Raw genomic sequence first — 11,602 nt, 5'->3', positions numbered from 1 at the left:
TTATTTTTTTATTCTTTTCATTGGTGCCCTTTTTGCAAGTGACAGCATATGAAATTTTTTATCGATGAAGTTAATGATGTGAGGAGAATTTAGATTAAATGTTTCACTTTTGTAAGTGTAGAGATCTGAACACTACTTTTTAAAGTATAGAGATCGGGATACTAAACATACCTAACAACAGGGGTAATATGTAATTAGTCCTAAGAATATAATATGTAATTAGTCCAAGAAGAGTGATACTGCAAAGTTTGCAAGGTTCTATAGGGGTATGTTAGAAGAAGGTATATATCTGACATAGTTTGAGGCAAGGTTTTCCGGCTTAGATCGTAGATCTAAGCTGAGAAGATACTCAAGAGGATTTAAATCACTAGTTTTACCATGTCAGAAATAAAAGTTTTATATTTGATTTGGACTTCATATATTTCATTTATCCATGTAAATGAAATGTTTGTTAAGAATTGACTCATAGTAGTTATCTAGGTAGTTATAGACATGTTTTAAAAAGTGACACATGATCTAAAAGTTATAGGGTAGTTCCTATATCTAACTCAATCATTGGTGACATGGTGGAGTGAGGTAGTTACCACTAGGTCCTATAAATAAGACCATAGTTGATGAAGCAAGATAAGAAGTATACACTTGGGAATATCTTATAAGTGTTTTATATTTATCCTCTTGTTTAAATACTACATTGGTTTTCTTGATCGAAATGATTCTTTTTAATTGCATTGTAGTATTCTGTTTTTATCATTTCCTTGCTCCTCCAATCTCCAAGGTTTGCATTTGCTTTGCACTTCGTATATTTCATTTGTCCAATGTTATTTACAAGTACTTTGTTTAAGAGTTTATAGGAATTGGATGTGAAACCAATTCCTTGCGCAGGGTAGATTATAATGTCAAACCAAAATATGGAATAAGAATTAAGTTCTGTATTTTTGTTACATTTATCTGTATTTCTACTGCATGATTACCGCAAATATGCACATATGTAAAGAACAACTCAGGTTTCCGACCCAAACCTTCAACACCTCCATGCAGAAGCAGCTATGATCGGTCTGTCCTGCCATCCCAACAACAAGCAGCCTTTGTCCTCTGTCAGCCTATATCCATCACAAGGATACAGACCCAGCAAAATCTTGCTCTGGTTTACGGCGTTGGCACTCAGAGCTACCCCTTCGAACCCCCTCCCCTCCATCACCCTCCTCCATCTCTCCAACCTCTCATGCCGTGCCACCCTCTCGCTGCCCTCACAGGCCACAATGTTCCTTATCTCCGGTGCCAGTAAGAACTGCTCTACCTTCGCCCTGGCCGCCGAGTCCGACGGAAATGTCGCGTCCAGTGAGTCGAATATTGCTGAATAGTAGTGTAGCGCCTCTAAGAACCTCCCCAGGAAGTATGGTCCATTGTGACTGGCTTCCTGCTCAACGAGAGTGAAGATTTTTGGGGCTTGGTCACGTATCATGGCGAGAAGTGGGCCGAGATGAGCACCGGGAACGCGATGCAGGCGGTTGACGGAGTTGACTGCCAGAGCTTCGCCTACACGGCGGTGGAGCATGCTGGGACGGAGGTCTTCTAGCCGCTCAACGGTGGCAGCGTGGAACTCGAAGGGCACACGGAGGGAGTGAGCAAGCTCGGCGAGATGGCGACCGGTCTCGCGGACTGAATCAGCCGGATGGCCAACGCCTGTTATACGGAGGGCGGGAGCACCACCGGGGCGAGCGGCGAGGGCTTGCAGGAATGCAGGCCACTGGTAGCCCTGCAGGATGTCTAGGTCGATGACATGGACGCAATCCTCGGACTCGAAGGCCTCGAAGATGGCCTGGTTGGCGGTGAAGTGGGCGAACTTGATGTAGGGGCAAGCCTGGTATATGATCTGGTAGATCTTGAGGACGTCAGGAGCGGGAGGGGGAAAGCGAGCATACTTACGCGAGGAGGAGGTGGAGGGTGAAAGGCGTGCAGAGAGGGCGTCAGTGAAGCATGAGGCTACGCGTTGCATGGAGTCACCGAAGGGGGAGACAACGTGATTGAGGTTGTGGAGGTAGCGACGGGCGGCGACAAGGTCGTCCTTGGAGGTGGCCTCTGCACAAGCCAAGAGGAGGTGGACCAGTTGGAGTCCACTGTCTTGCTCCTGCATACATGAGAGAAGTCATCTGTAGTGAGACGTATATGTATCTAATTAGTCGTACACCGGACAAGGGAGTGAGGGGAGCGCTCACCTGCTCGAGTTCTGTAGGTACGACAGCAGAGGAACCACCCACTAAGCCATGATACGAAGCTTCAACTTTAGTAGTATTGGTAGCAGTGGTAGTACTACTAGTGGCATTAGGGCCCACTGCGCATAGAAATCCATGTTCTTGATGTTGCACAGCTCCCCCACCCCCGACCTGTTGGTATCTATCATCCTCTCCACTGAACTGAACCCCTGCTGCCATCATATCATTCGCTGAGTTGCCGTATCTCGACTCCATCACGAAGCAATCTAATAATGACGGCAGCGACGCCATGGGAGGCGCCGCCAAAGCTTCAGAAGAGAACTCGGCTCCCATAGCGCACACCTCGTACCCATCTCTACTGTAGTCCCAGTAGAAAGCATCGACGGCTGGCAGGGCTAGGCTTTCCCCGTGAAGCAACTCTGTGGAGGAAGAACACGAAGCATAAAGAGAAGAAGAGCTGTTGCAGACTTTGTGCAGTGGGCTTTGTGACTTCCCTTTGCAAAGGTTCGACGAATAATACGAAGGTTGGATGAGTCCAGGCGACCCATGCATCCCACGCACGTAGGTGAAGCTGTTGTGGTGACTGTGGGTAGGACTGAGTCCAACCCTCTTAGGTGATGAGACCATATTCTCCCTCTTAGGTGATGACACCATGTATTCCCTCTTTGGAGAAGAAACCATGTAGTCTCTCTTTGGAGAAGAAATCCTCGTGCAGTCCCTCATGGGAGAGCAAGCCATGAAATCCCTCCTGGGAGAGCAAGCCATCAAATCCCTCCTGGGGGAGGAGATCATGAAGTCGGTGCCGAAATCGACTTGGTCGGCGAACAACGACTCCAGAAGCGCACGATCAGGCGACTGCACCTCCACATCAATGTCGGCATCGAGTTTTAGCCCTTTCAAGGTGGACTGGTCTTTTTCCTCTGTCATGGAGGCGGTGAGCACATTGGACTCCTCCGCCGAGGTCGTAGGAGAAGGCGGTCCTTGCTTTGAGCTCGAGGCGTTGTCACTTTTCAAGCTCCCCAAGCTTCCACATCTATTGTTGATCATCATCTTATTAACTCAGCCGACCACAGACCCTCAACAAGGGAACTGATCTCAGACTAAGCGTGGGGTTCTTCTCATGGGAACTCCACCTTAGCTGATGACTAATAGCAGGCAGGTAAGGAGGGTGATTTAAGGATATCGATCAAGGATATCCGTGTATCATTGCAGGAAGGGAATTTGACGGTAACACCCGGCTGCTAACCTAAAGCGTTTGGAGGCATTTGGACTCCCGATTCCTACCAATCAAAAGAGTTCAAAGAAGCCATTTTGCTTGTTTAAAAAGGAGCTCTGTTCCTCTTCGATAGCTTGTTTGTTTGCTGAATGAGAGCTTGCATCCTAACGCCCAATGCATAGGGCCGGCACAAGGAACTAACCAGTTTGGGATAGACAACTGTGGCAGCAACGAAGACAAGTGTTGTGTGATGCCGTAAGAAGTTGGTGAGAGTGACAGAGGAAGGAGAGAGAGGAGATACGGTGGCGTCGGTTGTGGCGTCGATGGCGCCGCCTGGTCCTTGGATTTGCCACAGGATTGGAGCGCTTGGATTCGTGCCGTGCGGGCTTTCTCATCGGTTCTATCCGCTTCTCTTGTTTTGTAGCTCATTCTTTAGCTGGAATTGTATCCTACGATCGAGCCAAAACAAGCCATGCATGTATTACCCACTTGTTTACTACAAACAATGTGATTCCTTTTCTTTGAGGGAAATTAAAGACCTTGTCAAGGTATACAATAGAAGTGAAAGGAGGCTATCGATTGAGCTGGGACAGCTTGGACTACCAGCCAAATTGCTTGAACATTGTTTAGCCTGTTATTGAACCTGTCAATTGTTGGACACCAAAGCTGTCTACACTCATCAATGATTCATCTCTAAGTGTGTAATATAACTCCATGTCTTTCCACAGCAACAGTATTGCCCAGAGAAAAGAACAAATGTGTAGGAAAAATGACGAGCACTTACACAGCTATAACACAGTAGTAAGTCCCTACTAGTCCTGCTGACAGGAGAAATTGTCCTTAAATCCTATGTCAGACTATAAAGTGATTGCATAGACGGGCGAATTAATAAAAAGAGTTATTATTCTAAAAAATTTCCATATTCCAACTTAAAATTTTTTTTATAAAATATCTTTTCTTACAAATGAACATTTTACTCTTAGCTCTTGTTGAATATATCTTCACCTCCATCCTGTGTCTTCATAACCTCCCCTCCTCTCTATCCTACTAGACCTATCATCCCCTCCGCCTTTAGCCCCGTCGAATTTGCCTCTACCACCCCCTCCATCTTTGGCCCTTGTCGAATTTGTCTCTATCTCCACCTTGTACCATCATAACCTCCCCTCCCCTTTGCCCCGTTGAACCTGTCACTATCTCTATCTTCTTCCTCGGCTTTCATTAGACTCAACACCTCACCCTCGTCATCCTCACTTATTGTACAGACAGTTAGCGTCATCATCCATGACCCTCACGCTAGGAAGAAGGGGGCGCGAGTGGCACCATCACTTTTGTGGAGCTTGTTGGCCCCTCCCTTGCACGTCTTGCTCTTATCATACTCGCTCGTGGCTCTTACAATGGAAGGATGGAGCATGGAAGCCACCATTCCCTCTATGCCCCCTTCTTTCTTATGTGAGGGTGAGGTGGGCAGAGGCAAGTCCAATAAGGCCCATTGAGGTAGTGATAGATTTGATGAGTCGAGAGAAAGAGAGGCGAAACCGGGTGGATGCGGATATGACTTTGATAAAGCTAGAGTTAAAAAGATAGAGATGGTTTATGAAAATTTTTGAAAGTTGGAGATCAATTCATCTTAATATTTTTCTGGTCCTATGTTGCCATATTAGTATTCCAGAAATAATGATCTCAAATGTAACTTTAAAATCTAAAGCTGTTTGAAATGGTATTTTAACATGAAGAGAGTTATAAAGGGCAAGTTGTTAGGATCGAGTCGGCACTAAGAGGGGGGGTAAATTAGTGCAGCGGATAAAAATCACGTCAAAGTCAAAAATCTTAGTATGATGAAACTCATTTCGGAAAGATGTTAACTTGAAAGCGTATTCGTAAGGTAGTGAGAGTAATAATTCAGTTTGCAATTTAAGTAAAGAGCAAAATAGAAATGCAAACCAGATTTTTATAATGGTTTAGTCGTCGTGACTGACATCCACCCCTGATTCCTCTTCATTCGAGGCCACCGGCTTCCACTACTGATCTTCCTTCAATGAGCGAATATCAACTATCCTTTTACACTCCTCTTCTCATTTTCATAAGTTTAGGAGACAACCTTTTACAAGTACTCACTCCTTCTTAAACAGAATTCTAAACTTAGAACTAGAGGAGGGGATCTCTTAAGTGATTACTATAGCGTTTTCCCATTTTTAAGCTCTCTGTGCTTGTGTATGTTAACCAGGGATAAGAGGGATATTTATAGGCCTCAAGTAGATTCAAACTTGGAGCCTAAATGTGTCTCATCTCGGGTTTTCTGGGTCCTGACGGTACCATCGCTTTTGCTGGGCGGTACCACCGCTTGACACCCTACCATTGGGCGGTACCACCTCCTACTCTGGTGGTACCACTGCCTGATAGTCTCTCAGAAATTGAGTGTGGTACCATCGCCTGACACAGTCTCGGAGACTATGCCACTGACGGTTCCACCTGTTGGGTCACTGTTTGGGCCTTTCACTTAGCCCAACACAGCCCAAACTTGGGTCTAATTGGCCCCTAATTGAATTGGCCCAATTCCAACCCAATTACACCTAAAACCTACTTCGATCGAGACAATTATTACAAAGCTAAATCAAATATTATCCTACATGTCATTGGATCATCGGCGCTTCATCCGAATCTTTGGCGCATCGTCCTCTCTTACGGCCTATTGCCCAATCGGTCAGTTGACCTCCACAACTCCGATTTCCTTAGCGTAATTTTCGCTTTTCTTGGCCCAATGCCTGAACCCATGGCCCGAAGCTTTCTGCCAATGCGTTGACCGATCATCCGGCTCGACGTCCAATCTTCTGACATGTTCCACTCTAACCCAATATGATTCTTCCTACTTTAATTGTCTCTCCCTGATCGAAGCTTCCTGTGCCACTCAAAGCGTAGATAAGGTCATAAATACAACAATTGGTTTCATCATCAAAATCCGAGATTCAACAATCTCCCCTTTTTTTTATGATGACAACCAATTGATGACAGAGTTAATCTTAACTCCCTCTATCAATATGTCATATTGATAGAAATTTAAATTTAGATATAAATTAAGAATGCAAGCAATATATCATCATAAAATCATGCATAATTCAAATTTTAATACATCATTCCATGCATAATCATCATTATACCTTCTCCCCCTTTGTCATCAACAAAAAGAAGAAGCTTTTGATATATAATTTCAAATTATTGTATTATAAACATAATCTCAAGTTTTATCATCATACAAGCTAGTAATTTTCGTTCTTCTCTTTTAAGAAGTGTAATTTTTTGCTTCTTGAGATAGGCAAGATAGCACTTTTGCTTCTCTTGAGATTGCTAGATAGCATTTCTTGCTTCTCTTTTGAGATGAGCAAACTAATAAGTTTTGCCTCTCTTTGCGATGTGTAAGTTTATAATTTTTGCTTCTCTTTAGATATGCAAGCAAGCAAGTTTTTCTATCTTTGAAATATGCAAGCCAACAAATTTATCTTCTCCTTTGTCATTGTCAAAAAGAAGGGAAGAAAATAATTTTGTAATTCTTTTCCCTTTACAATAATTTTCAAAGCATGACAAAGATAAATAACAAAGATAAATTTATATCAATATTCTAATCATAAAAAATGAAAGATCAAGTCATGATTTTTGACAAATCTCTTATTTTGTATATAGAAGGAATGATAGGAAATGATCCTGATTCAAAAAGAAAATTCAAGTCTAAAAATCGAGAAATCAAGATCATGATCTGAAAAATATATAAGAAGAATTAATGCATTTAGGAGATTAACATATCTGAGTTTATCATTCAAGCTAGCAAATCATATTAGAACATGCAAGCTAGTGAATTTTTCATCATTTTAGAATATACAAGCTAGCTATTTTACTTTTTAAGATGTGAAGTTTAGCAAAGTTTTTGCTTCTCTTGAGACAACAACTTTTTGCTTTTCTTTACAATGTGCAAGCCAGCAATATGCTTTTCATGAGATGTGCACACTAGCAATTCTTTCTCCCTCTTTATCATAGGCCAAAAGAGGGAAATAGCTCAAATGTGTAAATATTCAAGTCATCACATGGAAGATATCAAGAAAATTTAGTGATGAGATATAGTTCATGAATACAAGGAATTATACAAAAAAAAATCATATCATGAAAGATGAGATCATGTGAATACCAAAAGACATTATTCATTTTAAAAAATCTTCTTTTAAATAATCAGAAGAAAATCTTAGGAGATTAAATAGTAAAAGATCTTCAAAAGAAATTTTAAGTCATGAATTTTGAAAAAGATATTCTTTTTAGTAACCAACAAAAGAATTGTAGAAGAACAAATAATAAATAATCTCGATTCATGCATAAGAATTCTCAAGATTCATATAGAAAATCTCCTCTTAAGTAAATACTAAGAGGAATTGTAAAAGGACAATTAATGAAAAATCTTGATTCATAATAAATTTTAATTAAATAAAAGAATCAAGATTTGTTTGGATGAATCTCTTCTTTAGCGAAAGAAAAAAATCTTGATTCATAGAAAACTTTCAAGTTGTAATCAAAAGAACAATTTAGATAATTTTTCTCTTTAGCAAATTATCACGAACGGTCGTCACGCACCCGCAACAACTCCGTTCAACGAACCATTTGTCACTCTCATCTACATGTACAGCTGCTTGGCAACATGTTTGTCTTGGTTTTAACTCCTTTTGCTTGTAAAAATGTAAGTTCGAATAAGTTGCAGCTCTTAGTGTGACTGCTTACCGAACCGAGCAAAATAGCCCTAAAATAGCTCTGTTTTCGCGTGTCATAGGCTGTTTTCTGCAGCCCGCTGCTGCACGCGAAACGTCAACCATCTCAACACCCTGGAACCATCCCGGGTGGCACCATGGGGGATAGGGCTTTGGTATAGTGTTAGGCGTTGAATAACTTTTCGCAAGTTCGCACGTTACCTTGACAGGAACTTGTTGTCGCGCCTAGCACCTAGTAAGCAGTTGTTTGTGGACTTACAGCTGTTCGTTCAACCCTCTAAAGCCCTTGTTTTCCTCCACTCCCTCTTTTCTCTTATGCATGCAAGGTGCTCACTGAATTTCTTGTAAAGCTTCCCCTTTTTGTGAGACGTCGAGACTTGTCCGTCGCTTGTTCTTCGAACTAATCAACTTTCTCTTTTACATGTCCTTTGGGACCTGTGAGAGATTGCAAGTTGGCCAATTTTTGCGGATGCAAATCGCAAGGGTGAAGCGCGACTTAGGCAACGCAAGCTAAGTTCGTGTCTTTACTGCAATGGTGCCTCACGACTTAGGCAATTCCAGCTAAGTCTGTGACATTGTGGTATCAGAGCGGGCAAGCACTTCGAGCGAGCAGCGAAGGAACTTTGTAACTTCGCCATGGCAAAGCATCGTAGCGAATCAAGCAAGACGGGGCAAGCCGGACCCTTACCCCAAGCAATCGTAGGTGGGCTGCAAGTGCACACTCGCTCTCATGCTGCTGGAGCCACTCAAGAGGAGCGCGATAGCGAACATGATGAGTGAGAATTTAGCTACTCTCCGCGAGTGGAGGAAGTGCAATCTGGAGCGCCAATGGGTAAAAAGAGTCACAAAGAGAGACTCATAACGGCGAAAACCCGTTTGGATGTTCTTGAAGCGAGCTTGGAGAAATTCTACCATGGCCAACGAAGGCTTGTTGGGGTAGAGAGCTCACAAGAAGAAGTAGAGTCCAGGATTGACAATGTTAAGGCCCTAGTAGACCGATTATCAGATGACACCAAAGACTCTGTGCAACACCTGCAGGAAGTTGTAGCGGAACTCACTTCAAGGGTGACCATGCTCACAAGAGCCCTAAATGCGGGAGGAAGCAACACCCCGCATTGCGTCGCCACAAAACTTGAGGGCACCCGAGCCTCATGGTTATGGAGGAGCCAGAGATGCCAAAGAGCTCGAGAATTTCTTATTTGACATAGAACAATACTTTTGAGCTACGAGGCCTGCTTCTGAAGAACCCAAACTTTCTATAGCAACCATGTATTTGAACGGAGATACAAAACTTTGATGGCAAACCCGTTGGGAGGAGATCCAAGAAGGTTGGTGTCGAGTTGACACATGGGAGGACTTGAAGCGGGAGTTGAGAACTCAGTTCCTACTAGAGAGCACAGAGTTTGTCGCAAGAAGGAAGTTAAGAAAACTCTACCAAAATATTTCCATTCGAGATTATATGAAGCAATTTTCTATACTAATACTAGATATACAAGACATGTCCGAGATGGATAAGTTGTTCAGCTTTCTCGATGGCTTGAAGCCATGGGCTCAATAAGAACTAGATCGAAAGAATGTCACTGATGTGATCGGGGCAATTGCTACCGCAGAAAGGCTCACCGACTTTGTTTCCTCTGAAAACCCGGGAAAAAGAAAACAATCTTTAGGCAATCACCCTCCAAAATATTCTTGAGCGAAGGAGCTCGGGGCAAACAAAGGAAGAAGAGTTCCTACAAAGGGCCAAGCCTGAAAGGAAAGGCCCCGAAACCTAGCGGATGCTTCTTGTGCGGAGGGCCGCACATGGTAAGGGAGTGCCCACAAAAATAGGCACTCAATGCTTTAACAGCTTCCATCCATCCCCCCTGATCGGACAAGGGCAAGGCTGTCGCTCTTAGTTCGAGTAGTTCAGAATCCAACAGTGACGATGAGGAGTTGCAAGGACCCCAAATGGGAGTAATGCATTTATTATCAGAGCGAGGCTCACTCTCATATTTGGTTTGATACCCAAGAGAGATGGCTTACTCCGGCATACATGAGGGTCATTCTATCACACGTCCACCCTTGTTTAATGGGTCGGATTATACTTATTGGAAGACTCGTATGAAGATCTTCCTCATTTCTATGGATTTCGAGCTTTGGACTATTGTTGAAAACGGATTTCAAAAATCTTCTCTTCCGATGAGCGAATGGAATGAATCGGAGAAGAAGGTTTTTGCTTTAAATGCAAAGGCTATAAATGCCTTGTTTTGTGCACTAGACTAAATTCAAAAATGAATTTAATCGTGTTTCAATTTGTGATTCGGTTTTTGATATTTGGAGAACTCTTGAGGTCACTCATGAAGGCACTAGCCGAGTGAAAGAGTCCAAAATCAACATCCTTGTGCACTCTTACGAACTTTTCCGAATGAAACCAAGTGAGTCCATCGGAGACATGTACACCCGGTTTACGGATGTCATCAATGGACTCAAAGCTCTTGGTAAAGATTTTACTAACTTTGAACTAGTAACTAAAATCTTAAGATCCCTCCCTAAAAGTTGGGATCCAAAAGTTACGGTCATTCAAGAGGCCAAAGACCTTAAAACATTCCCCCTTGAAGAACTCATTGGGTCTCTAATGACCTACGAAATGACATGTCAAGCTCATGACGAGCTCGAGAACCTCCTTCCAAAGAACAAGAAGGATATGGCACTCAAATCACAAGAAGACCACTTGAAAGGAACATCAAGTGACGAGGACAGTGACAATGACATTGCACTTTTGACTCAAAAATTTAAAAAATATTTAAGAAAGAATAAATTTAAAAATAATATAAAAAATAAATTCGAACAAAAGAAGGACCAAGTGATTTGCTATGAATGCAAAAAACCGGGACACTACAAGAACGATTGTCCTCAAGCCAAAAAGAGAACATCAAAGAAGAAGGCGCTCAAGGCAACGTGGGATGATTCAAGCGCGTCCGAAGAAGAGGAGTTCAACACCGAGCAAGTTGCTCATTACGCCCTAATGGCCATCGGAGAAGAGGTAACGGATTTAATTAATGCAGATTTACCTTATCATGAATTATTAAATGCTTTCCATGAGTTATTTGATGAATGTAAGACAATTAGTAGAAAATATAAATTGCTAAAAAAGGAGAATGATAGTCTCACTTGTGATATCGATAAATTAAAAACTGAATATCATGATAGTTTAGCTCCATGTATAAAATGCCATGATCTAGAATCTCTCCAAAAGGAGAACTTGCTACTTAAGGACACCTTGAAGAAATTCGAGGTTGGTAGCAAATATTTGAACATGATCCTTACAAATAAGGGTCACGTTCCTAAAAGAAGTGGAATCGGATTTGTGAGAAGTCCTCACCAAAATCCAACCACTTTCATTAAAGGCCCTGTCTTACATGTTCTGCACCAAAGCAATTGTAACTTTTGTT

General features: G+C 42.5%; 1 protein-coding gene across 1 annotated transcript; it reads right to left on the bottom strand.

Moving 5' to 3' along the window:
- Window positions 1-965: 965 nt before the first annotated feature.
- LOC135640349 (GRAS family protein RAM1-like) lies at window positions 966-3,385 on the bottom strand. Its single transcript, XM_065154691.1, has 2 exons — window positions 2,217-3,385; window positions 966-2,128 (listed from the first exon to the last, which is right to left on the bottom strand). Exons 1-2 carry the CDS (start codon window positions 3,261-3,263, stop codon window positions 1,022-1,024), a joined length of 2,154 nt encoding a protein of 717 aa, XP_065010763.1. The 5' UTR covers window positions 3,264-3,385; the 3' UTR covers window positions 966-1,021.
- Between the last annotated feature and the right edge of the window lie 8,217 nt (window positions 3,386-11,602).

Source organism: Musa acuminata, chromosome BXJ3-6 (genome assembly GCF_036884655.1).
Source record: "Musa acuminata AAA Group cultivar baxijiao chromosome BXJ3-6, Cavendish_Baxijiao_AAA, whole genome shotgun sequence".
NCBI classification, from domain to species: Eukaryota; Viridiplantae; Streptophyta; class Magnoliopsida; order Zingiberales; family Musaceae; genus Musa; species Musa acuminata.
The sequence above is the reverse complement of the archived record's forward strand: the minus strand, read 5'-3'. Positions and strand labels throughout refer to the sequence as shown.

What these genes read in the sequence shown, in the direction of transcription:
- LOC135640349 (XM_065154691.1), bottom strand. Translation starts at nt 3,263, where the DNA reads ATGATGATCAACAATAGATGTGGAAGCTTGGGGAGCTTGAAAAGTGAC. An exon ending in TACCTACAGAACTCGAGCAG is followed by an intron (nt 2,129 to 2,216) that starts GTGAGCGCTCCC and finishes TCATGTATGCAG; the next exon opens with GAGCAAGACAGTGGACTCCA.